General features: G+C 56.1%; 2 protein-coding genes across 3 annotated transcripts in view; one reads left to right on the top strand and one right to left on the bottom strand.

Annotated features, from left to right (window-relative positions):
- SORCS2 (sortilin related VPS10 domain containing receptor 2) overlaps positions 1-27,960 on the top strand; it is a 486,615-nt gene that overhangs the window by 188,827 nt on the left and 269,828 nt on the right. For both annotated transcript variants that reach the window (XM_081580604.1, XM_081580512.1), the window contains exon 2: positions 38-105. In XM_081580604.1, coding sequence (XP_081436730.1) covers positions 38-105 — 68 coding nt within the window. The remainder of the gene's footprint in view (positions 1-37; positions 106-27,960) is intronic.
- PSAPL1 (prosaposin like 1) lies at positions 23,766-25,379 on the bottom strand. Its single transcript, XM_081574825.1, has one exon. The coding sequence runs from the start codon at positions 25,377-25,379 to the stop codon at positions 23,766-23,768; it is 1,614 nt and encodes a 537-aa protein (XP_081430951.1).

Raw genomic sequence — 27,960 nt, 5'->3', positions numbered from 1 at the left:
CCCCTGATCTCTGCCTTTGTCTCTGTTGCCATCACAGGTGATCTTGATCCTGACCAAGTATTACCACGCAGACATGGGGAAGGTTCTGGAAAGTTCTCTGTGGCGGTAAGTGAGCCCGAGGTGGGCCTTGTCTCCTTCTGTACCTGCGCGTCTCCAAGGCTGGGGCTGAGATCCCGGGGCCTGACTGGAGCAGCCGCCTCTTACTGGCGGCCTCTTGACTTCCCTTCCGCTGGAAAATGCATGTAGGAGAAGGTGAAGGCCAGCTAGGAGTCCCGTCAGCGGCACACACAGGGCTGTGGCACAGACAGGCGCTGGGAGGCATCTTTGCTTTCTTCCCTTGCTGCCTGGGCTCCTTTCCCTTTGCTGTCGTCCTCCCCGGGGGAAGAGGGTTGCCTTGTGAATTCAGGTCAGTGCACGATTTCCTCTGCTTGCACTCCGAGCTTCCAACGCAGATCCCGGAGTCCCCCAGACACGCCGATTATCCTCACGGTCAGGGGGTCTTTCTTTCTCCCTGGCTCAGCCCAAGAGCTTGGAAAATAAAGAACCTGCCACTGCTGATGGGCGCTATCTGTCTCTATGTGAAATGTGAATTCAGCCCAAGAGTTAGGCAGCCTCTTTGATGGTTTCAGGGAGGTGGGCGAAGAGGAGGACTGGGGATGTCATTTGGGTTATCATCAGCTTTGTATTTGTGTCTGCGGCATGGCAACCCACTCGAGTTTTCTTGCCTGGAGAATCCCATGGACAGAGGAGCCTGGCGGGCTACAGTCCACGGGGTCGCAAAGAGTGGGACTGAAGTGACTTAGCACACAAGCCCCCAGGGAGGGGAAGGAAGGGTCCCAGGGTCTTGGGCTGGGGTTTCAATGCATCTCTCAAGCGAGGACGCTGTGTCCTGGGGGCACTGCTCGACATTTTCACATTCTCTGCGTGTTGAACCGTTTTGCTTTCCAAGACATGTTTCTCGAGTAATAATTAATTCATTTTTTTTCTATTTGAAATCTGTTAAAAACACGGAAGCTTGATGATCAGGACTCCTGACATGCATGCCGCCACCTTGAGTTGATTTCCTGTTGGCCTTTGGCTTTGCTTTTAGCGAAGGGGCTTCATGATAGATTCCTAGTTGCTTCTTACCGAGGGATTGCCCTGATGCTCCTGCAAGTTGCTGAAATGACCCCTGAGTCGGGTGCGTCTTTTGCCGGATGAGGAGCAGGGTGGCCTTGTGGCGGCGGGCCTGGTCCCCCTGGTGCTAATGTGGGGAGTGGGGAGCTGTGCGTTTTCCTTCCCTTTTCCAGCAGAAGCGCCTTTCTGAGCCCGTCCCTTTCAGCCCCAGATTTGCCTCCCAGGCTCTCCAGCCTGCTTTCCGATTCCACCTGCAGCCTCAGGACAAGGAGCCCGCCACAGATGCTTTGCGGCCAGGACCCTCACTTCTTTATGCGTTGGGATGTTTCAATCTTGTGCCTTGAAGCAGCTCATCCAGCACGGAGCCTGTTTTCACAAATGCTCCTCCAGGGGGTGGATTAGGCTGTTTGTTCATTGTTTGGGATGAGGGCAGAGAGTGGCGTGAGCTTTAAAGCTCCAGTGAAATCTCATCGGTTGCCCTTTGAAGGTTCACCTTTGGGGACTGGTTTTGGTGCCAGGCTCCTTGAGAAGGGCTGGCTCCTGGAGGGTTCCCCCCTGCCAGGTGGATGGTCCAAGGACAGGTCCCCTTGGCTGCAAAGTAGAGAGAGGCACTTGTCCTCTCTAGCTCCAAGCAGAGTCCTTCAACTAAGTTAACTCAGTCTCCAGCCCCTGCCTGTCAGCCTAGGTCTTCATGAATGTTTGTTAATCCCCCGGAGTGTGGGAGCCGGGTTCTGTCTGCTCCTGCAGCATCTTCACAAGCCGGGACAGAGGAGGTGAGGTTACTGTGAGTGTAGCTTGAGTAGCCAGCAGTCCTTCCTGGTGCCATCATACTTCTTCACACAGAGTTCCTGGGTGGAGTTAAAATTTGTGGCAAGTCTTCGTGGGGGCTTGGTGGGGGTGGAAATGACCTTGGCTAGCCCTCCAGTGTGGCCTCAAGACTCAGAATTCTTCATATACAGGTAGGGAAGCCAGGCTGTTACCAAACAGGGTTCGTGGCCTCCTTAATCATTGGAAGGACTGATGCTGAAGCTGAAGCTCCAATACTTTGGCCACCTGATGTGAAGAACTCATTGGAAAAGACCCTGATGCTGGGAAAGATTGAAGGCAGGAGGAGAAGGGGGCGGCAGAGGATGAGATGGTTGGATGGTATCATCGACCTAATGGACATGAATTTGAGCAAACTTTGGGAGATAGTGAAGGGCAGGGAAGCCTGGCGTGCTGCAGACCATGGGGTCGCAAAACAGTTGGACACAACTGAGCGACTGAACTCCAAGAGGCCAGACTACAAACTCAGGCAAGGCTTTATTGGGGTCCCTGCTGCAGCAGGAGGGAGTGAGATCAAGTAACAGGTTCCTTTGCTTGCTCCCTGAGGGAGGCCAAGCTGGTTCCTTAAATGGAGTGAGGGTAGGGGTTGTCCGAGGGTCGGGCAGGAGGGCTGGCTTAGGTGGTTTGCCCACTCTGTTGGTGGTGTTGAGTGCAGAGGTCAGGTGCAGTGTCCTGTTTTGCTCCTGAAAACCTCTTTTTGCTCCTGGCTGTCAGACATGGCTTCCCTGGTTGACTCAGCAGTAAAGAATGCACCTGCAATGCAGGAGATGCGGGTTCAATCCTTGGGTTGGGAAAATCTCCTGGAGAAGGAAATGGCACCCCACTCCAGTATTCTTGCCTGGACAATTCCATGGACAGAGGAGCCTGGTGGGCTACAGTCCATGGGGTCGCAAAGAGTCGGACACGACTGAGCGACTAAAGAACAACACGGCTTCAGACATGGCAGTTGGGGTTTTTGGTCTTTGTGAATCTAGAATTTGCTCCAACTGTGCTTGCACGCAGTTGTTTTTAGTCCCTTATATCTCTTTGTGGGCTTCCCCTATAGCGCAGTTGGTAAAGAATCCGCCTGCAATGCGGGAGACCCCGGTTCGATTCCTGGGCTGGGAAGATCCTCTGGGGAAGGGATGGGCTACCCACTCCAGTATTCTTGGGCTTCCCTGGTGGCTCAGCTGGTAAAGAATCTGCCTGCAATGCAGGAGACCTGGGTTCCATCCCTGGGTTGGGAAGATTCCCTGGAGAAGGGAAAGGCTACCCACTCCAGTATTCTGGTCTGGAGAATTCCATGGACTATACAGTCCATGGGGTTGCAAAGAATCGGACACGACTGAGTCACTTTCACTTTCTTTTCGTATCTCTTTGTATTTTGCTGCTTGAGGAAACGTTTGTCCAGGTGAAAGCTCTGCAGCAAAGGGTTCCAGGTCCCCGCCTGTCTCAAGGAAGACAAACCACCCACAAACCAGAGTCTCCACAGGGAGCTCTTTCCTCTCAAGAGCTTCCACAGGGAGCTCTTTCCTCTCAAGAGCTTCCATCTCCTTGTCTGTAAAGCGGAAACATCCCTGGATGGGAAGTCGTGAGGACTGAGGGAGACTGCATACGAATCGTCCCCAGAACAGCGCGCAGTCTAAATTTAGTTTTCCTCCGAAGCAAATCAACAGATTTTAATTTTCCACATTCTTTTCTCATCAGTCTCTAGACTCAGACGTTTCCTCTCCTTTATTAAAAATACATGCAGAAGCCTCAGTCATTTCCAGGAAGTTTATCCACATCCCCACCTGTCAGGCCTGATTCCTGTGTTTATCTCATCTTGTGCTGAGACTGCTGTACCGTGAGGCGCGGAATCAAGTTGCGCACCTTCTCTCTCTCACACATGCAAGGTGTTCCCCGTTTTTCTGTGTGGTATCACGGGCCACGTGATTATTTTTTACGGCTGTGCACTCACCCCTTGGATTGATTTGTTCTAACGCCTAGCCCTACCTCCCTTGTGGCTCAGATGGTAAAGAATCTCCCTGCAATGCAGAAGACCTGGGTTTGATCTCTTTGTTGGGAAGATCCCCTGGAGAAGGGCATGGCAACGCACTCCAGTATTTTCTTGCCTGGAGAATCCCGTGGACAGAGGAGCCTGGTGGGCTGCAGTCCATGGGGTCACAAAGAGTCGGACACGACTGAGCGACCAACACTTTCACACCATACACACAACTCCTAGGCCTGCTGCTGTCATAAGACATTTCGGCATGTCACTTTCCTCTCTGCTTTGCTCCCTGGGAAACGTCTTAGGGAGTTCCATTTCTGAGCCAGGCGGTCTGAGCAGATTCACGGCTGGCGTGCTGCAGCGCCGAATTCTTTTCCAGGAGGAAGGCAGCCCTCCATGTGGGGCAGCGCCCTGCCTCCTGGCCGCCTTCGGGCCGACAGCTTTTCTAGAACTTGCTAACCTACCGGCCCAAAGGGAGGCAGTGCCGTCTCCATACCCCTAGCGAGGGCGAGTGGTTTCCGGGTTTAACCGCGCTTTCTCTTACGAGCATCACCTGCTCACCTCCTGTGTGGAGGCCGTGCAAGCTTGTTTTGAGGGGGCGAGTCTGCCATCCGTCCTTAGTCAGGATGGCACCCACCCTCTGTCTGCTGTTGAGGGCACATGTGGAGGTTCAGGGCGCTGGTGTCTGGCAAACACGTATTCAGCGGCGTTATGAAAGACACACTTATTGAATGTGCACCCAGACTCCTAAGAATTCTCCTGCGTAATCACAATAAATACATTTTTAATGACATGTGGTATTTACAGTCTGGAAATGACTCTCTGAAATCTAAGCTGAATGCATTTTTAATTGTCCTGCCTTTTGTGGGCCACATGGCGGGAGTGTCTCTCCCTGGCTGGTTTTGAGGATCCAGCCCTCTGCCCCTTCCTTCTCCATGGGCACTGTTCTCTGCTCAGTCTCTCAGGGGGGGACGAGGAGCGCGGGAGCCCCTTCCCCCGAGAAAGCTGCTGATTGGGCTCAGGGTTTGGACAAGCATAGAGCTGGTCCACCTCCCCTCCTGGACCATCCCGAGGTGAATGGTAACTAGAGGAGCCAGCTGACCCTCCCCTGTCCTACATGTCCCATCTCTGCATGGGTCCCGGGGCTGCTGGGGCAAAGGACCAAAGTCTAGGAGCTTAAAACCAGAAGAATGTTCTCCCACTGTCCTACAGCCCGGTAGTCTGAAATGGAGATGCAGGCAGGGCCAGCCTCCCTCTGGAGGTGCTGGGGAGGAGCCTTCCTGCCTCTTCCAGCTCCTGGGGACTGGGGGCTGGGAGCCTTCCTAGCGGTCGCATCTCCCCAGTCTCTGCCTCCATGTTCACGTGGCCTCTTCCGTGTCGCTCCTCCGTGTGTTCCTTATAAGGACACTTATCTTTGGATTTAGGGCCCACCCGGGTGATCCAGGGTGAGCTCATCTTGAGCTCTCTAACTTCATTACATCTGCAAAGGCCTCTTTCCAAATAAGGTCGCATGCAGTCTCAGGGGGTTTGGATGCAAAGGGAAGCGCTAGTGGTAAAGAATCCGCCTGCCAGTGCAGGAGACTAAGAGATAAGGGTTCAATCCCTGGGTTGGGAAGATCCCCTGGAGGAGGGCATGGCAACCGACTCAAGTGTTCTTGCCTGGAGAATCCCATGGACAGAGGAGCCCGGTGGGCTACAGTCCGTAGGGTGGCGGAGGGTTGGACATGACTGAATGACTTAGCACACGCACGTGCCTGCAGAACTTTCTGATGTCCCCGCTCAGCCCAGGACACGTCCACCACGAAGCTGAGGACACAGAAGGGGTGGAATGTGGTGTGCCAGCTGCCTGAGTACCCACGTGCCAGAGACAACCCCGTGCTCACCAAATAATCCAAGCATCTCCCTTCCCTGGCCTCCCTTGTGGTTACCTTCGGGTCATATGATTTATCTGAACCAGTGATCCATGAGCAGGAATAATACGGCTTAAGCCACTGAAGTTTGGGGCTTCAGCCGTTACTGCAGCAGACCCCTGTCTAGCCCAACACTGTTTCCCTATCTGTAACAGACGTTAATTTTTCTCTTCCTGGGCTCTCTGTCTCTTAAGGAAACACACTCTTCCAGGTTCTGATCTAGCCCAGCTCTCCCCTCCTTCCTTCCACCTCCCCCATGCCCTCCATCCCCCACCCCAGAAGTCATCCCCAGGGGGGGCGTCATGTGTTAAGGACACATGTATATGTCTATCCACAATCAATATGTCCTAGGGTTTAGTGTGATTTAAAAATTAGCGCAGATGGCATTGTGCTGCCTTTAGAAATGTGACTGACGCTCATGCCTCAGTTTTGGTCATTTATCCCTGCAGCCCTGGTAAGCTGGCTGAGCCACGCCTTCCCCTGCCATGGAGCGCGAGGGTTTTCATCCCCAGGCTCCATTGTTCCCATCACGGCTGCGGAGAGGGTCCGCCCATGTCTCCACCTTCCTCTTTCCTTTGTCAGTCTGTCTGCAGAGTGACTCCTGCCCCGCGTCTCTGGAATCATCAGACTTGTATGTCTGCATTCAAGTGGACGTTAGAGCGTGGTTCAGTGTTATCCTATCTTGCAATTGCGTGATTTTTCGTGGAATCAAACATACTTTCTCTTATACTATCTTATTGACTGTTCGAAGCCCCCCCTCTGGGATTTAGCTGTTGTATTTCATGCCCATCTTTTTTCTATTGCTAAATTCCTTCTTCAACCCTGCCTTTCTGCTGCAAATAGCCCAAGTCCCTTCCTGACCCTTAATGTTAAGATGGGTATCCTCCAACTGTGTCCTGAGCTCCTATGATGTATCATTCATTCTTTTCCAATGCTTTCTAAGAATGTGTCTTCCCAAGAGTGTTCTTCTATGTCATACTTTGGAATATGAGATTCTTAGAAGTGCCATTCTTAGAAAAGTGTCTCTGCAGGCTGGTGTATTCCTCAGCTACAGTGACAGTAATGCTGTGTAACAAGTCACCCCAAACTTGGTGGCAACAGCAGGCTCCTTCTCACCCCCTGGGGTGACTGGTTTGTTTGCTCTAGGCTGGGGCGGCTGGACTGTTTCCCCTGAGCTGAGGTTGGCAGGCTTGGCTCTGGTCCATATGTGCTGGGACCCCAGCTGACCGGCCAGAGGCCATCAGGACCCCTTCTTCCCATGCACAGACAGGGGAGCGAGAGAGGCAAGCACCCCTACACTTAAGGCTTCTGTTCACACACATTTGCTAAATTCCATTGGCCATGCAAGTCAAACCCAGCACCAGTGGAGGAGGCGAGGGGAATGAAGGGACTTGTTTGCTGAATGACACTCAAAAGTACAACAGGTGCTCATCGATGCTTCCAGAAAATATATGTTGTGTGGTCATAAGCTAGGCAATACTTAGATGGAAGAAAACAGATCAGGCTTCTTTGCAGGAGAACACACTAGAAACTCTAACACACCACTGGGCACCATACATCTCCAGGAGAAGGTCATGTGGCATTTCTCCAACCCTATCTGATTCCATGAGCTTCCATTAAAAAAAAAATTGTTTAATTTAAAATTTTATTTTAATTTTTATTTGCTTCAATTAATTTTACTTGTTTAAATTTTTTATGCAATGTAAGTTTTATTTTACTTTGGCTCCTCTGAGCATTTCCTGGGGTTGGTTTTCCATGGAACAAGCTTTGGGAAACTATTTTGTAGACCTTCTTTTCCAGATGAACCAGCCTTTGAGATTTCCAGACCACATCTGTCTCCCTGCAATGCTACTGGGTTTTGATGTCATTCTGTTTCAAACAAGATTTGGTTCTATGTTCCTAGGATACCTCCCTCTCTCTCCATTTTTTAATATAGAGAATTTGGGGGTTATGTGTTGAGGATGCAGAGTTTAGCGAATCTGGGCCATCAAGCCACAGCCGGACGATAACCTCTTGATATATACTAATGTAAAGGAGCGTCAGCGCCCTTTTCTGCAGAGGCGGATGATGGTCGGGGACGGGGACGTCTGCCCAGCTGGACCGTCCTGAGGGTGAGGTGGACAGAGCCGGGCCGTGTGCGGAGGGTTCCGGAAGCCCATGGGCAGCCCCCAGCGTCGCAGCCTGTGTCCTCGGCGCCTTGAACGTCCAGGCAGACAAAGCGGGGCTGTGCTGTTTGGGTCCTTACAGGTGGACATGCTGAGTGTTCGCAGGGAACGTTAAACAGGGGGTAAGGCTTGCTCTCTGTGGGCGGGACAAGCGGGCCTTATTTTAGAGAGAAAGTCTTAGACAGTGATGGGCTGCTCTGCGGCTGACTGCAGGAGCTCGAGGCCGGGTGGTCGGTGCCCCCAGACAGATCCAGATTCCGTCTGGCTCCGCACCGCCCCGGCTTTGTGGCTCCCCGCCCCCTCCGCCAGGCCTCGCCTGTACCCTGAGTCTGACGGCGCAGACCTCGTGGTTTTGACGTGAGGATGACAGCAGATGTTGCGTGTGTGACGCGTGGCGTCTGGGAGGTGTCAGAGGGTGGCTTCCTTCCTCCGTCTCTGTCTCTCCCCCTGACGTGTCTGGCTGCCTTTCCACCGGCTGTGTCCTGCTCCCTCCCCCGACAGTCTCTCTCTGTTTGCTTAAACATCACCATGGAGACCTGAGTTTGATTTAAACAAGACTCAGAGCAGATAGGGATCGAGGGAGGCGCTGATTTAAAAGCTTCCAGGGTTTGAGTCTCTTCAATAAGTAATTCAATTGCGATCAACAGTTGGATGAGGTCAGGCTCTGAGGCCTCAGAGTGCCTATAAAAGGCTCCAGACCAGATCTGGGGTGGCCGAGAGGTCACAGGAAGTTTGAGGAAATCTCTCAGCATCCCCAGCCCCCCAACCTCTTCTTCCTCCGTCTTGACTCCAATGCCAGGCCTTCCGCACGTCCTGGGTCCCAGCTCTGAGGACCCCTGCTGGTCACTAGCGCTGACCATCTTCTCTGCCATCTGGCTTTCTCTTCTTTTCCGCCTCTTCTCTTCCCCAGCGCCCTGGACTCCTTCTTGCCATCTCTCCCATCCATCTCACATCCAGCCATCTGTCCATCACGCCCTGTCTGTCCAGCTGCACCTCATCCCTCCACCCACTCATCCATCATCCGTCCACGCATCCTTCCATCCAGGCTCTGTGTTTGGGTCACTGCGATCAACGGCCCCCGAGATTCACAGTGTGGCAGGGCTAACAGATGAGTGATAACCAGGTAGCCCGCACTGTGATGGAGCTGAGAGAACCAGGAAGCCCTGGACAGCCCCGCTCTGTGGAGCAGAGGAAGTGGCAGTTGGGAAAGACTTCTGGAAGAAGGTTCAGCCCCGGTCCTTGGGCACCACAGGCTGCCTGCTCTTCCAGGGCAGCTCTGCGTACACGGTGTCTTCCGTGTTGCCATGGCCGCTGTGTGTCTCCTGTGTGCTCCTCCTCACCCTCCTCAGCATCCATCCAGCCGGGCTCCGCCAGGTCCACCTACAGGACAGATCAAAAGTTCTTCTGCAGCCTGAGGCTGAATCTCAAGAATGTCGCTGCTGGGCTTGGAAGGTGATGGGAGCATCTGGCCTTCTGCACCCCTGTCACGCCCGAGTCCCAGCTCCCTGTGTAGTGCCTACCCCGCGGGAGCCCCTTCCCACCTGGGCTCGCCCACGTGCCTGCATTGATTTTCTCTCCCTCTCCCGCGTCCTGCTCCTCTGACCCCGTTGCTGTAGGCCTCCCTCGAGCTCCAGAAGACTTCTCAGGGAAAGAGCAGCGAGAGTGGAAAGCAGACAGGTTCCCGGGTTCTGCAGGACGGCCCTGAACGAGCTGGGTGTGGGCTCTGAATTTAGCTTTCTGACGGCTGGCAGGGGCACCTGGCTTCTCTCGCGGCGCCAATGACAGCCCGGCCCACGGAGGCGACCCTGAAACACTGTGAGCCCACATGCGGCTGCCCGGCCCACACGATCATCTCAGATGCTTTTTTGAGAGACGGGAGACAGATGCTCCGCGGGGAGGGCCAGCCTGTGAGGGCCGAGGGGACGCTCGATGCTGGGGCCGGTACTTACACCAGAACTGTCTCGTGGGGGCCCCTGAGGCTGCAGATTCTTCTAGAGTTCTCGCCCCACCCCACCTTCACCCGTCCGGCAGGGACTACCCACAGGCCTCGGCACAAGCCTCCCCACACCCAGATCTCAGCAGCAGCCCCCCGTCCCCTCACCTCTTTGTGCCCAGAGGTCCCCCCCTTTCCCGAGTCCCCCCCCCACCCCTGGCTGGGTCAGGCCCCTCCTCTGGGCCCTTGCAGACCCTCCCCATAATCCCTCCTCATCTCTTCCTGGGATCTGAGTTTCCATCATCTCAGTATCAGGGATTTCCTGAGCTGGATTGAAACCCACAAAACACCGCTCCTGGATTCAGCGGTAACCACCTCACGTTTCCTTATAACGGGGTGCTATATAATGCCATTCAACCTTATAAAGGTTTAGTAATATATTAAAGATAGTACTGATAAGTATGTTGCTAAATTCCTCTCCAGAAGCTTCTCCTAAAAAAATCTTATTTTTAAAAGCAATAACACATGCTCGTCACAGAAATTTAGAAACGATGGCATCAACGAAGCATAAAAACAATCCCCTGTGTTAAGCCACCTTAGGAGATAACAAATGTTAATGTTTGAGATGAAAATTCTCACCAGTCTTTTTAAGATGCAAACGTATACACATTTTATAAACCTTGAATCCCAGTATTAAACATTTTCCTATGCTCCCACATATTTTCAAAACTACTATTTTTAGTGGCCGTGTAATATAGCCTCAGATGAAGGAGATATTATTTATTTAGCCAAATCCTCATTTTTAGACATCTGCGTCATTTTCAGTTTTCACTAACGTAAAGATGTAAAGAAAGCTGTGTTCTTGGCCTTGTATGTACATTATTCCACGTTTCTGATTATTTTCTTAGGATGTATTTTAAGCAGGGACTTTCTTTCCTGTCTGTTGGATTATAGAGTATCAGGATTCTGTACTTGAGTGTATGGAGGGTTTGTCTCTGAGGCTGTAACTGATTGTACTGGGGGGCAGAGAAATGAAAGAGGTGTTTGGGTACAAGGAAATAAGATGCATGTGCCTCCTTTGCTGGCGCGAATGTACTTCCAGGTGAAGTAGTAAAGCTTCGGCAGCAAGGTGGGGGCCTCCTTATTGTTCAACAAATTCCATGAATAGTTGGAGGCCTCCGACTCTGACCACCCCAAGCCCTGGTCAGGTCACTTGCAACTTGCTTTCTGAGGTCCTACGATGTGTCAGGCATTGCTTTGGCACCAAACATTCAGAATCAACCGAGCACTGGCACTTGCCATCCGTGATCTGGCCAACTCGTGGGAGAGCAGAGAATCCAAGATGGTGCCCTTCTGCGTGTGTGTGCGGGGAGGCGTGGCTGAGCCTCAGGGCATGTGGTGCTCCAGCTGGCCCAAGAGCACAAGGTCCCTTCAGAGGGATCTGGGAAATGGATTCTGAAGGATGTATAGGAGTTCACTAGGCAGAAAATGGCAAGTGAAGTGGGGGGAAGGCAGCCAAGGGAGTGGAGCAGGGACTGCTCTGGCAGTCCAGGGGTTAAGACTTCACTTTCCCATGTAGGGGGTGCGGGTTTAATCCCTAGTTGGGGAGCTAAGATCTCACATGACTTGTGGCCAAAAAGCCAAAGCATAAAACAGAAACAATATTGTAACAAATTCAATAAAGACTTAAAAAAATCCAGTCCACACTAAAAAATCTTAAAAAAAAAAAGGCAGGTGGCAATGGTGCAGATACTGGCAATGCCCAGGGGCTAGGAGAACCCATGTAAACAGCCAGGCTTGTGCACTGGGCACACTGGTTTTCTCTTGCGCTGTAACCAGTGACCACAAAATTTGCGGCTCAAAACCAACTTGAATTATTACGACAGAGTTCTGGAGGGTGGAAGGCTGATATGGGTCTCCCTGGCTAACATGAAGGTGTGAATATGGCTCACTTTCTTTCCTGAGACTTTAGAGGAAGTTTTTTTTTTTTCCTGGCCTTTTCTGGTTTCTAGAGGTGCTTGCATTCCTTGGCTTGTGGCCCCTCCTCCATCTTCAAGCCACCAGTGTTGCCTCCCCTGACTCATCTGTTCTCCCCCTCTCTCTACCTATAGCTTGGAAAAGTTCTCCCTTTTAATGACCCATGTGATTCAATTAGGTTCATTCACATAATTCAAGATAACCTCCCCATCTCAAAGTTCTAAACTTAATCATGTCAAAGTCCCTTTGCCTCTAAGGTGACATATGCATAAGCTCTGGGCTTTAGGAGGTGGACATGTTTGAGGGTTCCTTATTCTGTTGACCACACAGGGCATGAAGGCATCCAGAGGTTGTCTGTGTTTCTGGTCAGTTGAAGATCTGGCTGGGGCACCAAGATTGAACATGAGACAGTAAGACAGTTTTCAGATAATTGAACCCTGTAGACTTTTCTTGAGCCTCAGGCCTTAGGATTGGCCCTGAAAGAGACACCAACCTTCAGAGAGGAAGTCCACCATTCCTTCAGAGAGGAAGGGACTGAAGGAGGGACCAGCATCTGCCTACCGTTAAGGAACCCAAGGGAGAGAGTGACTCGACACTTTGGAGGAGGTGATGTCTGAATAGGGTTTCGAAGGATGAATAGGAGTTTTCCGGGTAGTTAGGCAGAGACAACAGTATGTGCAGATCACAGAGGCACCTACCAGCCTGGTGTGGGAGGAACCCTAAGATGTCTAGAGTGGTGAAAATGCGAGGTGGGCAGAGGAGGGTGGGAGACCACACTGGTGAGGACCCGGGGGATTTGGACCAAGGCCAGTCTTGTGGGCCAGCCCAAGAGCATTGAACTGTATCCTCTAGGTGGTGGGGCTTGTGGATTAGAACAAGAACATGGCTATAACATTCAGAGTGGACAGTGAGTCTGCAAGGTGTAGAAGGCATGGTTTAGCAGAACCACAGAGGGAAAGTGGTGTTTGACAAAGTACTTGCACCACAAAGCCTCATTCCCCTTGCCCTCCGGGGCCCAGCTGAGTGCAAAGTCCCATTCCTTGTGGCTCCTGGGAGGGGCTGAGCCTGGGGTGGGCGGGGCCAGAATGCTGCATTCTTTCCACCCTCCCCCACACTCACTCCGCACCCCCCCTCACCCTGACCCTTTCCCCGCAGAAGAGCAGACCTGCATCTCTGCCCTTTGCTTTAAAGTCACACCCTGTCCTGGAGATTTATTGCATTTTAATAAAACTCCCTGAGTGGGAAACATATTACCAAACTACCTTTGTTTTCTATTATGTAATAAACCTCGCTTGAGTGTGTTTTGAAGGATGGAGCCATAAAGCCGTTTACGGGCTGAGCAGCATCCAGGGAACGTGCCGGCGGCCGAGTGGCATCAAGGGGCTTGGCCAGCTCTGCCGTTAGCAGCAGGTTCTGAGGACAGTCAGTCCCTCTTTCTGAGGCCTGGCTTCCTCGTCTAAGAAAGGGAGCCCCTGGGATCAGCGCTTGATACTACAGGTAGAGCTTGCTCAGCACAGGGTCCAAGATGCTGGCTGTTTCTACGATGCTAGGAAGGCTACTCTGTTTTGAGGTAAAAACCTAACATTGGTTGTATCAGGGAGAATCATGGGCACCCTAATTCTGGATGTCCCAGCTCTGTCGTTTATAGTGGCCTCAGGCAAGCGGCTCATGTTTCAGCGGACAACACTGGGAGGTGCAGGAATAAGCCCGTGGAAGGTTGAGTTTCCAGACTGGTTTCACACAGTCAGACCTGATTCTGAAGCACCTACTAGGTGCCATCAGCCCGAAGCCACGCCCAACCTAAGACACGTCACCCCTCCTTCCTCTCCACAACCCTTCCCTCCATCCCTCAGCTAGTCTTCCGGGGTGCTCCCTCCTCCGGGTGCTCTCCTAGACCCAAGAGCTCGGAGTTGAAGAAGAGACTTGACCTCTGCCCTGCTGGGGCTTCCAGTCTGGGGGAGGAGGCGGCCAGGTGGCCAGGATGCTGTTCTTAGCCCTGAGCTACAGCAGGGAGCGTGCCCAGGTGTCTGCCGTTACAGCTGCTTGGTTTTGCTCCTCCTCGGAGACAGAGTCCCAAGCCCTGTTCCCAGTTCCCTCGAGACCGGGGGACCTGCCACTGCTCTGCTCCGCCCCTGGTCTACACGGTATCTGCAGATGAAATTCTGCCTGCATCCCCTGCAGGCACCCGGAGGATCTGGGCTCTGTCAGAGGGAGAGCCCGCGCTCTGCACCACCATGCCACATGTTTGCCAAAAGATGCCCATTATCGCAGCTCCTTCGAGGCTTTCTCCCTCTGGCGAAGCCTGCAGGAGACGTGTGAAAGCCCAGGCTTCCAGGCCCGAGAAGAGTTCCTCCTGTCTTATTGGCTGTGCGGCCGTGGGCAGTCACTTCCCCTCTCTGAGCCTAGGTTATCCTATCTGTAAGATGGGTCCAACGAGGTAACCGATGGAAAACGTGTAACCCAGCGCCTGGTTCACAGGAGATGTTGGCTGTTACGTTGTTGCTGTTTGAGCAGCGCTGTTGCCCTTGGCCAATGTTGCTGGATCAGGCCTGAGTCTCTCTGTGCAGTGAATGTGGTCTCCAAAGCCCCTGGTCCAGCAGCATCTCTGTCCCCCCCGGCACTGGGGTCAGTGGGGTGACTAGGCCACAGTTGCAGCCCTCAAGGCTCTGTCACCGTCTCTCGTGTCCTCCCCTCCACCATCCCTGCCACCCTCACCTCTCCCTGGCCACCGCCGAGGGCCCCCGCCCGCCTGTCTCCACACTGTCCTCCTCTGGTCCCCTGGGTCCTTGTGAAGCTTAGAGCATGTCTTGAGGCCCTTGCTGCTCTGAGATGGACACTCGGAGAGCAGGGCAGGCCTGCAGGGAAGGGCGGCCAGCGGCGGACGGATGGACCGAGGCCCACTCTCCCACTCGGTGTGACCTTCAGCTACTCACTGTCCTCGTTGACCCCTGATCCCTCAGTTGTGAAATGAAGGATGAGATGGGGGGATTCCAACCTGACTGATGCTGCCTTCCAGCACTTTTCCGCACGCACCCCTCATGGTACAGACAGAGGCCACCAAACTCTGCGGGTTAATCGGACATGTGACCTCGCGTCAACATGTCTGAACCAAACTCTGCTGCCTCATGGTCCCCAACCTGCTCCTGGCCCCTCACCTCTGTGGACTGGGCCACCTCTAGTCCCCCCTCTAGACCTGGCAGCCGAGCCCCTTTCATTTCAGAGCACCTTGCTCTGGGCCTCCTCGGGGCCACACCCTCCCATGGGACAAGGGTCTCCCGGGATGAGGGACATCCTGCTGCCGAAGTGTGCAAACCCCTGGGATGGGGGCTGCCCCGCCCCCTCCCACGGCCCGGGCTGACCCCTCCCCCGGCTCTCCTGAGGGATGGACGGTGGGTGGGGCTGGGGTGACTGTGGAGGGGATGTGCAGGCTGCAGTCCACGCACGTGGATGAGGCCCCTTGCAGTGCAGGACAGAACTGGGTGGGGGGAGCTGAGTGTGGAGACCCCCAACCCCCATCGGTGTTCCTGCCCCAGGCCCATACGTGTCAGGACGAGGATGTGTTAGGATCAGGATCTCTGCACGCTATTCCCAGACCCACATCCTCCTTAATCTCTTCCCTGTCTGATCCACCAGCGGGCCCTGTGGTTTCTCCTCCAGGATCTGTCCCGAACCTACACCCCTGCCCACTCCATCCCCACAGCACCTCCATCACCTGGACGTCTGCACCAGCCACACTCTGGTCTCTTGGCTCCTTCCCTGCCCCCTTAGGTCCACCCTGCACCACAGTGAACGCTCAGAGAGCAAAGGGACTCGTCTCTGTCCAGCTTATAACTGTCCCACAGCTCTCATCACAGCTAGAGGTCCACGCAGCCCCTCACTGCACCCCACAGGGGTCCACGGAGAATGCCACTCACCTCCCAGATCACTTCTCCCGCAGCCCTGGCACTCACTCCAGCCATGCCTGCCTCCCCCACCCCTCTCACCCACTCCCAGCCTTTGCCCCAGCTCATCCCTCTCCTGAAACACTTCCCTGGACGTGAGCCAGGTATTAGCTGAGTGTCACCTCCTCCGAGTCCCTGACAACACTCTCTTAAGTAGCTCTTCCCATTAGATACTGTTCCTCCAGCCTCTTTTCTCTGCATTACGTTTATTATAATCTCTCAGGGTTTCAATGTATAATTTGTGATGGCATTACTTTAATGAAATTTCCATTTCCAAATGTTGGTATGACTTTTCATAGATGGCTTCTCTGTCTGCCCCCATCAGGCAGCAGCAGCCTCACCTGTGTGGCTCACGACATATCCCAGGGCCTAGAACAGTGCCTGGCACACAATAGGTCCACCCACAGAGTTGAAAGCAGAGAAACTGGACATTCTGTTTGGCTGGTCTGTGAGCAACTCTGGGAGGGTAGGGGCAGGTCTGCCTCGGTTCCGGAACCAGTGCCCACCCTCCCCCTCACTGGGTAGAGTCGGTAGTCAGAAAGGCCAGAGAGGCCTGGCAGATATGTCAGGGGCGTGAGGCTGCCTTCAGTTCTTGAATTCTGGAGCTTTAGGAAGAGTGGTGAGTGTTTAACCGTCAGCACTCCAGGAAACAAAAAGCAAACCAACAAAACCCCTTCTAATTTGAAGCTCTTGCCAACGTTCATGATGTAGTTTCTTATCATGGCCAGTTTTAAGCTTCCGGCAGGAAGTCACTGAACATAACATGGGAGGAGATGTATTCGATTGACTCTGGCTCACTGGTGTGAACTAGCAGAGCTGGTGTGAGCTGATGGAGCTGGTGTGAACTAGTGTGAGCTGATACAAATTGGTGTGAACTGATGCAAGCTAGTGTGAGCTGATGTGAGCTGATATGAGCTGTCGTGAGCTTGTGTGAGCTTGTGTGAACTGATGTGAGCAGATGCAAGCTGGTGTGAGCTGATGCGAGTTGATGGAGCTGGTGTCAGTTTGTGTGAGCTGATATGAGCTGGTGGAGCTAGTGTGTTGGTGGTCCTAGTGGAGCTGGTGTGAGCTGATGCAAGCTGGTGTGAGCTGGTGTGATCTGATGGGGCTGGTGAGCTGATGCAAGCTAGTGTGAGCTTATGTGAGCTGGTGCGAGTGGATATGAGCTGGTGGAGCTGGTGGAGCTAGTGATGTCGGTGGTCCTAGTGGAGCTGGGTGAGTCGATGTGAGCTGGTGTGAGCTGGTGGAGTTGGTGTGAGCTGATGTGAGCTGGTGTGAGCTGGTGGAGCTGGTTGTGCTGGTGGTCCTGGTAGAGCTGGTGTGAGCTGATACGAGCCGGTGTGAGCTTGTGTGAGCTGGTGTGAGCTGATATGAGCTGGTGGAGCTAGTGGTGTTGGTGGTCCTAGTGGAGCTGCAGTGAGCTGGTGGAGCTCATGTGAGCTGACGTGAGCTTGTGTGAGCTTGTGTGAACTGATGTGAGCAGATGCAGGCTGGTGTGAGCTGGTGTGAGCTGGTATGAACATATGGAAGCCTCTGGAGCTGGTGGTCCTGGTGGAGCAGGTTTGAGTTGGCCCCAGCACACCAAGGTTGAGGAAGGTTCTGGAACCTTCCAGCCTCCTAGGACTCTGCAGATCTATATGCGCTGCTGGCTGGGGGGATGCCGCTGGCTTTCCCCGGGAAACTTGTCTTCTCTCCGCCTGGCAAGTAACTCTGGAGTCAGCAGTCTGTGAGGAGGAGGTGGTAGGGGCTGGACCTGGCCTTTGGCTCCTCTTCTGAACAATGAGGTAACAACTGTCCCCGTCTTTAGAAAATCCTCTGCCAGCAGGAATGCCTAGAGCAGAACGGAGTGGGGAGCTCTGTCTGTAGCCAGGGAGATCCTGGCTGAGAGCCATGTGACCCCAAGATGTCCCTTTTCCTCTCTTGACTTCACCGCCTTTGTCTGCCCGGTGTGGACACTGAGTCCTGCCTCTTGGCTGTGGAATCCGGATCTGCACAGCCCTCTGAAGTAGGTGGGGAAACAAGGGCCCAGACGAGGCAGCAGCTTGCCCGAAGTCACCCAGCATGTCTAAGTCACCCAGCACGTCTGTCTCTAGCAACCTTTCCTCTTGGCTTCTGCCCCCCAGCAGGGCTGACTCCCAGCAGCTCCTTAGCCCACCCACACTGGGGTGATGGCTTCTCTCGGTGTGGGAGGGCCTCAGCGGGAGAAGTAGGGCAAGGGACCCGCTTTGTCTTCCCTGAGGGCTGCATTCAAGACCGGGTAAGTGGCTCCCACCTGTCCCAGGAAGGTCACTAGCCAGGGCTCGCCACAGCCAGCACCAAAGTCAGGGCATAAGTGGCCTCAGACCACAACCCCTGTACTCCCCGCCTCCTGGAGGGGCAGGTGCCGTCCCCTGGCGCACCTGGCAGAATGCTCGCTGGCCTGTGTTAGGGGGTGGGCCAGAAGGAAGGTAGAACCGACTCAGCCCTGCTCCTGATCTCAGCCACGTGGGCTGAGCCCAGGAGCCTGGGGGCTGGGGGCAGAGGGCAGGGAGAGGTGCAGGCGCAGGTAGCCCTGTGTGGAGCAGTCAAGGCCTGCCCCGGCCCCCTCCTGCTTTCTTCACCTACTCACATCCCAGAGTGCCAGGTTCTGCTAAACCAGCATCGCCTACAATCGGCCCTTTGCAGGTACCCCAACCCTGCCCCGCGATGGCTATGGAGGACGGCTTGGAGCCCTCCAGGTCTGGCCAGAGGGTCCTTGGTCAACACAGAGCACTTCCCCATCCCAGCCCCGTGACAGCGGAGTAAGCTCCCATGGAAGGCCCCCCTCTCCCTTTCTGCTGTTCCGGTTTCATAATCTCGCCCCTCCCCTGGGAAAGGGAACCTGAGAAACTGGTCTGGGAGGGTTGAGCTTTCCCTTCCATTGTATGACTCCCTGTCGTCCTGGATAAATGGCTCCCTGCACCAGGAACCTGACCCCAGAGAGGCTCCAAGGGAGTGCTGCATGAGCAATCAGAACTGGCTGGGCTTCTGAGCCTCTGAGACCGGTCTGGAGGCCCAGGCACTGAATTCCAGCAGGAGAGCCCCAGCCTGCCGAGGTCATGTACTGGGGGCCCGGCGGGCTAGGCTGCATCTTCAGGCATGTTTGGTTTGGCCAGAAGAGGACTCTAAAATGAAGCTATTGCGCAGTCAGCCTGGAAGAATTTCGAGGTTTCTCGCAGGCAGCCTGGCATTCTGACCTCTAGAGAAATGGGCCCTAAAGGGGCCTAGCTTCGGCCATTGTCCAGGACCCTTGGGCTAAGGGTTATCTCTGCTCTGACCCCATCTGGTCCAACCTCTTTCAGTTACAGAGGGAAACAGAGACTCAGAGGAGCAGCGGTCAGGTCGTCAGGTCGTGAGAGCCAGGCCTGCAGCCCAGGGCCCCCGGGGGGTAGCCCTGTAACTTTCCCCAGGGGACCAGGAGGGGAAAGAGCCGTGGTTTTCTGACTACCCCAGCTGGTGACCCCTCAGTGGGAACCAACTCACTTGTTTGGCTGCAGACCCAGGAGGACAGCTGAGGGGCTGCTCCTGGCGGCCAGGGCCCAGTTTGTCTCAGGCAGAGAGCCCCAGGTCGAGCCTGCTATTCCCGAGACATCTTTTCCCATGGCCAGTAAGCGCATGCTTGGATGCCGTGGTGGCTGATGACCCAGATCCTGAAGAGGAGCTGGAGGGGTGCATGGGCCTTTGCTGCTGCGTTCCCTCTTCTCTGCCCCAAGGCTCCCTGACTGTCTCAGAAATGTCCCACCACGCCGAATCAGGCCTGGCCCCAGGGACAGCTGGCATGCAGTGAATCTGGGGGGTTTCAGATCAGTGGGACAAGAGCAGCCTTCCCCGGGGTGGTGGGCTTGGCCCCTGGAAGCTGGACCATCCAGACAGGGAGGTCTCCATGGTGACAGGAGACAGGGACGTGGGGCCACTGCTGGGCCTGGTGTGATGGGCCCCGCTTGCCGCCAGCAGGGCCCCTGCACTGGCGCCTGGGTCTGGAGCGTCCTGGGGATCCCGAGGCGAGTTCTGGCACAGTCTGAGCCTCCAGGGCAGTGTCACGGACAACTGTGTCAGTGCAGGGAACATGAAGCAGTACTTAGGGGCCTCTTGGGGAGGGAAGAGCAGACCCTCCTGTAAGTTGGGGCTCAGGCCCCTGAGGGTATTGGAGGGACCGGATGCAGCTGTTTCTCATGCCTTCTGCTGCATCAGAACCAGACTCTAAATGCAGCTGAAGCCTAAGCTTGGGGGCCTGAACCCCCACGACAGGGCCCAGGAAAGACACGGTCCCTCTCTGGGCCACAGAGATTTGAGCCTGCTGGGCTGGGAGTCTGTAATGTCCCTGTGTCACCAGCATTAGGACCCAGTGGGGATGAAACAGAACTAATGCTGACTCAAGTCAGGGTCGCTCCTGCCCCCAGTCCACCCCCCACCGCCACTCTTGAGTTCCTGCGAGAGGGGGATGGGCCAGAGTGTCCAAGTGGGGCCCAGTGGGGACAGCAGTGGGGTGGGGAGGTGGGGAGAGCCCAGGAACTGGAGCTGCCCATGGTTCAGGGGCCGGGCTGCCTTTGAGGGTGACCATCGAGGAAGATCCTGATGTTGGGAATGATTGAAGGCTAGAGGAGAAGGGGATGACAGAGGATGAGATGGTTGAGTGGCATCACTGACTCGATGGACATGAGTGTGAGTAAACTCCAGGAGTTGGTGATGGACAGGGAGGCCTGGCCTTGAAGTCCATGGGGTCTTCAAAGAGTCGGACACGACTGAGCGACTGAACTGAATTGAACTGATCGAGGTGGGGTGAGTACAGATGCTAGCAGGGAGGCGACACAGGAGGCAGAGGCCTGGGAGGCCGCGATGCAGACGGACCGAGAGGGGCAGGACCATGGTGGAAGCAGGACTCTGGTGGGGCGTCTACTGCACTGGTCCCAGCAATCCAGGGCGCTGCTTGGGAAGCACTTCCACTGTTGGGAATCGTTTTTGGGGTTAGTGGCCCATTTCCCAGACAAAGAGATCGAGGCAGAGGAAGGAGCATGAAGGGCGAAACTGCTCCCAGCCCTCCCGCCCCCCGCCCCCGCCGGGTACGGGGTTGGCCCAGCAGACTCTGCAAACCGTCTGTGCAGAAGTGACTGTGTGCGCAGACCCAAGCCTACAACACACCCACCGAGAGGTCTGGGGATGACGGTGGAGTCACAGGCCCCCATGCTAAGCAAGTGCTCCCCAAGGCCCTCTGTCCATGCCCAGTGGAGACCTTCACGGGCTCCCTGGGTCCGGGTGTCCCGGCGCCCCTGCACGCTTGCTCTCATGGCCTTGGCAGCTGCAATCAGCTAATTAAGCCAACTGCCACCCCTCACCCCAGCTTTCTAATCGAAAAGGAATTTGATGTGGGAAATGATCAGGAAACAGCAGCAGAGAGTGGTTAAGATGCTCACTCGGGGAAAACAAATCAGCCATATCCGATCGAGAAACCTCGGTGCGTATCTCAGGAGGAAGATATGCAAAAAGAAAACAATGAGACAGTGTAGGAGGCAGCCTAGAAACGCAGGAAGACAGGCCCTGTGCGGGGAGGAGGCTTGAAAAGCCCCTCCTTGACTGTGTATCTGTTGAGCGGGTCCTTCGCATACATTGGTCCTACTGAGGACCCAGGGGACGTCCATTCAAGAATGGGAAACTGAGGCAGAGGCTGTGGAGTGCTGGAGTCAGGCCTTGAACTCCACCAGCGGGAGTGAGGGTCAGGAACACTGGCCCTGGAGCCCCTTCCTGCCTGGGCTGGACTCCTGGCTTCACTGTGTCCTAACTGTGTGACCTTGGGCCAGTTACTGAACCTCTCTGGTCTCTGTTTCCATCTCTGTGAAATGCGGTGATAATGGTGTCTCCCTCAGGGTGGTTGTGGAGGAGGAGGGGGGAAGCCAGGCAGAGCTCTCGGAGCAGGTGGGAAGCCCTCAGGGGGCGGTCAGTGGTCAGTGTCCTTGGATGACCAACAGGCCCGGGTGCATGGCCGGGCTGACGTGCAGTCACAGGTCTGCAGTGGGCGGGTGGGGGCAGCTGGTTCCCAGGCCTGGGGGAGGGGCACGGGGAGACCCCTCGCTGACCGCCTGCTGCAGGTCGCTTTGGGCTAGGGGAGGTGATGGGAGGGCACCTCGGCTCTGCACCGATGGCGCACCCGTGAGACGTGGTGCTCACCCCCTCCTGGCCGCTCTCAGGCCGTCATGTGTGAGCAGTGGCGTCCCAGGAAGCTGAGATCTGTCTCATCGTTATCACAGGTGTCCCCCAGACAGGCCAGAGGAGGGGCCACAGCCCATCCTGTCCCGGAGAGGGGACACACGCCCGCAGACCCTCAGCCCCCAGGAGACAGGGGGGGAGACGCAGTTCATGCCCAGTCCCACAATCTGCAAGCCCATCCATCACAGGCATCTGTGTGGCGGAATCTGGCCAGGACTGCCTTCCTCCACCCACATCCGGGCCCTCAGGTCGTGGGCGGGCGCCCTCGCCGCCGTGGACAGGGCCGACCAGTGGGCCCAGCCACAGCCTACAGATGCCAGCACCGAGGAGACTGGGAACTCAGGCCGCGTGCACCTGTCTCCCTGGGGCGATGGCTGGGGCCCAGGACACTTACCCAAGTGCTCAGGTGTGGCTTCTCAGAAAACAGCGCCCACTCGGGTCTCCTGTAACCCAGGCCTGGGCACGTCTCTCCCTCTAGAGGGATTCATCTGAAAGTGACCGCGGGGCCTCTCCAGGGCCGGCCTCCACTGAAACACTCGTGTGTGTGACCAGTAAATGTCTCAGCACCTACTGTGTGCCAGGCCTGTGCTGCGCGTACGAGAGACAGTGGGGATCATGCCCCGTGGCCACACCAAGGGGCTCACAGTGCGCGTGGGGGGCGATGATGACAATATGGCATGAGGAGAAACCACAGAGGGTGTCTAAACTGGGATGAGAGCCTCAGGAAGGCTTCCTGGAGGAGGGGAATGCCTGGGTGAGGCCAGAAAGAAGTGGGTGCTACAGCAGCGTGTGCCCAGGGCCTCATGAGAATGAGAAGACAGCAAATGCCACTGGGAGGAAGCTTGTGGTTTATTCAATACCTGCACCACCAGATTCTGCGGGGGAGGGACCCTGAGCTGGGTCTTGCTGGCCCCAGCAGATGGATGGATGCTGGTCCTTTCAGGGGAAGAAGCTCCAGGACATCTCTTCTAATGGTCTCAGTATCCTTGTAAGACAGGTGTTATCAGCCCTATTCTACAGATTAGAAAACTGAAGCTCCTACAGGTGGAGGATCTGCCCACCATCATCTGACCCCTTGGGCTCTTTCACGGCATGTTTTCCTCTCCTTGCCTGGAGTGCAGCACAGGTTTCCCTGCAGCCTAGAGTCTGGGGTGCAGGGAGAGGCTCCTGTGGTGAATGGGGGGCAGGGGGCATCAGAAGGACTGTGCTGAGCCCAAGAACCCCTCAGGGCATTTAGTCAAAACCCCAGCCTCCTCCCCAGAGAGACGCTCAACACCCCATACGCACCTTTGAGGCCACCACCGGCACCCCAAGGTTGAGCAGCTGTGGCCTGAGCAATGATGGTGGCCGGTGGATAAGACCTACTGCCCCCTCCCCGCCATCTGTCATGGCCCCTCCCCACCCGCCCTCTGCCCTCCCTGCCACTGCTCACCCCAGCCGGGACCCCATCAGCAAACTGTAGCAGGGGCACCAGAGGCCAGTGCCAGACCCCCTCACCATCAGCGACAGCACAGCGATGGAGAGTCAGGGCGGGCGGCTGGCAGCGGTAGTAAAGCAGGTGGTTCCAGTCCACTCGAGGCATGAGCAAGGGCACAGCCACGGACCTGGGGTCAGGATGGAGCTCAGGTCCTTTCCAGCCTCCCGGCTTGGGGTCGCAGTTCTTATCTGGGACGTGGGGGCAGTGCCCGTCTCCCAGGGCCCCTGTGGGATTCAAGGACAGGCAGGCCTCTCAGGGGCAGGGGGATACTGGCTTGGGCAGCCCCGGTCGCCCACGCTCTCAGCTTGCGAGGGCGCCTCCTTCCACACGCGGCGCTGGCAGTGCTCCACCGTGTTGCACATCCAGGCTGCCTCCCGGCTCTGACACCAGAAGCTCGGGCCCAGGACGCACTGGTCGGTGCCCAGCAGCACGTCCCTGGGGCCGCGGCAGGCGCGCAGCTTCGTGCAGAGGGTGGTGGGGTCCATCATATCCCTGAGGGTCTCCATGAGCACGGGCTGGTACTCACTCACGAAGCGGCCGCACTGCGTCACTAAGGGCAGCGGCAGGATGCCGCAGGCGAGCTTGAAGGCCCGCAGGACACGGCGCTCGGTGCTCTTCTGCTCCAGGTTGTGGACGGACAGACCGAACAGACGCTGGCACCCCCTGCAGAGGCTGTCCTGGTCCAGGCGGCCGGGCAGCGTGTTTGCGGGGCCCTCGTGGACCGCCCGGGCCCGCCTCCATCCTCTGCACAGTCGGATGACTGTGCACATCTTTTCTGGGGTGAGTCTGCTCAGGACGTCCACCAGGGTGGGGATGTACGTGTCCACCAGCTTGGTGCACTCTCGGACCACAGGAGCGGGCAGCACGGAGCACACACGCTCCAGGGCCTGGCTGATGAGGGTCTGGCTGCTGCTGCTTTCCAGCCAGCGGTCCAGCCTCTGCACCACCTGCAGGCACACGTCACAGGCCACGGGACCCTGCATCTGCACTTCGCTCTTCTTCCGCGGAGACGCCAGCTCCAGGGCAGGGACCCCATCCATGGCAGCCACATGAGCCGAGCGGGCGGGTCCCTGCCGCTCCTCACAGAAGCCTTCATTCCTGCAGTTCTCACTGGGCGGCATGAACCTCAGTGTTTGCTCAGCAGGAGCGAAAAACTGGTGGACGTAGTTCTTGCAAAGGAAAGCCAGGCCCGGCCCCAGGGACTCGCACTGCTCCTGTGTGGTCACCTGTGCCAGGCTGGACAGGTCGGGCCCAAGGGCACCCTGGAGCCGGGTGACCAGCCGGACACAGTCCTGGCACACCGTGCCCACAGGAATCCGCCGACGGTGGGAGCCGAGGAGGCCACTGGCCACAAATGGGGCCACCATGTCATATATGTCCTCCTCGGAGAGTGGCTCTGGGGTGGCCGGGCGTCTCTGCAGTGGCTGGCAGAGGGTGAGAGCCATGCACACCTGTCCCGGGGCACTGCCCAGGTCCCCGCGGAGCATGCTCAGGATGGCTGAGCTGTGGGCATCCACCATCCCCTTGCATTTGACCGAAGACTCCTGGCTGGGAAGCCACTCACAGGTCTTCATCACCGCAGCCAGGATGTCGGTCTCTGCAGCCTCAGGGTTCAGCCCGTTGCTGGCAGTGGCTGCCACGTCCAGGCACAGGTCACAGGGCAGGGACCTGGCAGTGGGCTGGCTCCAGACCGCAACACGGCAGTGCCCAACCGCCCCGCATCTTGTCGCCGCCTTCAGGTCCCGACACCACACCACCGGGCCCTTGGCGCACTCCTTGGGGCCAGAGATGGAGCCGGCCAGGGCGGCACCCAGCACGCCCGGCAGGAGCAGCAGCGCACAGAGCATGCCTTGCCGTCGTCGCGGGGCCAGCTCCACTGTGCGCGCGGCCACCCCGCGGCTGCTATAAAGCCCCGGGCTTCGCCTGGTGGGCGGCCCCGCCCGCCGGGCTCCTCCGCAGCCTGACTCACCACCCTGTTGCTCCCTGGTTCCTCACACTGTGCGCAGGTCGCTTCTCCCTGGAGCACCGTTCTTCCCTCACCCCCACCCCGCTGGATAAACTCCCACTCAGCTTTCAACACCCAGCTCAGTCTTGAATAAAGCACAACACACCTCTTTCCTAGAAGCCCGTCTGCCCCCTTCCCCTCGGCTCGTCCTCCCACTCTGATGTCTTCTGCTGGGTCCCCTCCTAGAAAGAGAGCCTTTGATGTCTGTTCCTGTTAGTTGCTCAGTTGTGTCCAACTCTTTGCAACCCCATGGACCAAATCCTTCTCTCCAAGGAATTTTGCAGGCAAGAATACTGGAGTGGGTAACCATTCCCTTCTCCAGGGCATCTTCCCAACCCAGGGATCGAACCTGGGTCTCCCGCACAGCAGGCAGATTCTTTACTGTCTGAGCCACCAGGGAAGCCCAGAATGAGAGACTCTTGGGGGGATTTTTGTCCCCCTGTGGGAGACACAGGCGTTCTGTCCTTTCAACACCAGAAGATTATGTGAATTTAATGACTGACCAACTACGGATGCTCTGTTTTCCACATCTGGCCTTGAAATGGCTTGCCTGGCTGGCTCTGCCCCTGGCCCTGGCCGGCAGTGCCATGTAAGGGCCCCTCACGTCTTCCTCTGTGATGCGAGTGCCCGTCGGCCTCCTGAGACAGCCGCTGGGGGACAGGTCTGCAGACTTGGCCGAGTGTGGGCTGGCCCACCCTAGATGTGGCAGTGTTGGTTGAAAGAACCCACACACAGAAGGGATTTGTTTCATTTCTGTGCCAGTTGTTATCTTCTTAATTTTCTTGCTTAGTTTTTAAATGAGTTATCAGTCGAGTGGATCAGATGTCAGACACACCCAGGCGTCCCGAGCTGGATCCAGTTCATTAAAAGGAGGATTCCACAGCCAGCCTCGCCTTTGGCCTGGTTTCCACTTGGCTCATGGCTCCCACGGGGCCCTCCCACGCAGGGGTGGACTGGTCAGGGGCCCGAGGGCAGGGGCCTCCCCTGGGGTCGCCTGCACCCCTCGGAGGTTGTAAGCCCCCCGCGTGGTACTGGCTCTCAGCTCAGAGGGGTAGTCCGCACCCCCAGCTATGTGGGTCAGGCCTTGGGGCCCGAGACTGCAGCCGCCTCGTGGAGGAATGTGGCCAGGGTGGCTCCATCCACCGCCTCCGGGTCCAGGGTTGGGAAGAGCACATGGAAAACAGGACTTGCTGAGCTCTTCACACCGGCCCTAGGACTGTGGTTCCTCTGAACCAGAGGAGGGACAGCCTTTGGGTTGAAGTGAGCCTGGGCGCTCAGCTGCCCGGCTCCAGGGTCTCACTTGCAAAGTGGGGGGCTGGAGACGTGGGCACCCCATCTCAAGTTGCCTGGGGCAGGCAGGGGTTGGCTCACTTTAACACCCTTTCCACACGCCTGCTTCTCACTGAGGGCATCACCTGAGATTCCAGAGCACCCACTCGCATCCTGCGAGGACTGTGGGCACCAGGCCAGCAGGCAGGAGGCCCTGCCCTGCCGCCCTGTGCCAGGGCCCTGGCTGAGGAGCCCCAGACCTCCTGCTTGGCCTTCATGACTGCTGCCATGGTCTCCTTCCCCAGGTACTGTCCTTCTCAGAGGCCCAGAAATCTCTCCCCGCTGATGAAACACAAAATTGGTTTATCTTTTATAAAAAAATACATCAGTCAGTCACTCAATCAGTTCAGTCACTCAGTCGTGTCCGAATCTTTGCGACCCCATGGGTGGCAGCACGCCAGGCTTCCCTGTCCATCACCAACTCCCAGAGCTTGCTCAAACTCATGTCCGTTGAGTCGGAGATGCCATAGGAGACTTTCCTCTTGGGCTTTCTAATATTTTTTAAATTATTTATTTAGTTATTTTACCAAGCCGCGTGACTTGTGAGATCTTAATTCTCTGACTAGGGATTGAAGCTAGGCCCACAGGGGTGAGAACGTAGAATCCTAACCACTGGACTGCCAGGGAATTCCCTCTTACTTTTAGAATTTTTATTAAAATATTTCATGCCTACAGGAAAAGGCACAGATTATAAGTGTTCATCTCAGGGAAGATCCACAGACTGAGTGCGTGCTCAGGCCCAGACAGTGTCCATGATTCTGGGCAGCCCCCGTGCACCTTCCAGCTACCCCTGCCCCACCCACTGCCAGGAACCCCAACTGTTTCGTCTCTGGCTTCTTTGGTGTGGTATTGGGCCTAAGCTTCGTCCGGGTTGCTGGGTGGGTCCTCATTTCTGTGCAGAATCTGTTGGGTGAATTCACATTTTATCAATCTATTCTACCCTCATGGGCATTTGAAACATGTCCAGTTAGTTTGGGGCTGGCGTGGACACTTCCGTGCCCATCTAGGGAAGCGTGTGCACCCCCATCTCTGCTGGGTTTTCTCTAGGAGCGGAATTGCAGGGGTCAGAGGGCAGACGTCCAGTAAATGCTAAC

This window comes from Giraffa tippelskirchi, chromosome 1, assembly GCF_054371585.1.
Source record: "Giraffa tippelskirchi isolate mGirTip1 chromosome 1, T2T-mGirTip1v1.2.pri, whole genome shotgun sequence".
Lineage (NCBI taxonomy): Eukaryota > Metazoa > Chordata > Mammalia > Artiodactyla > Giraffidae > Giraffa > Giraffa tippelskirchi.
This window is presented reverse-complemented; position numbering and strand designations above follow the sequence as displayed.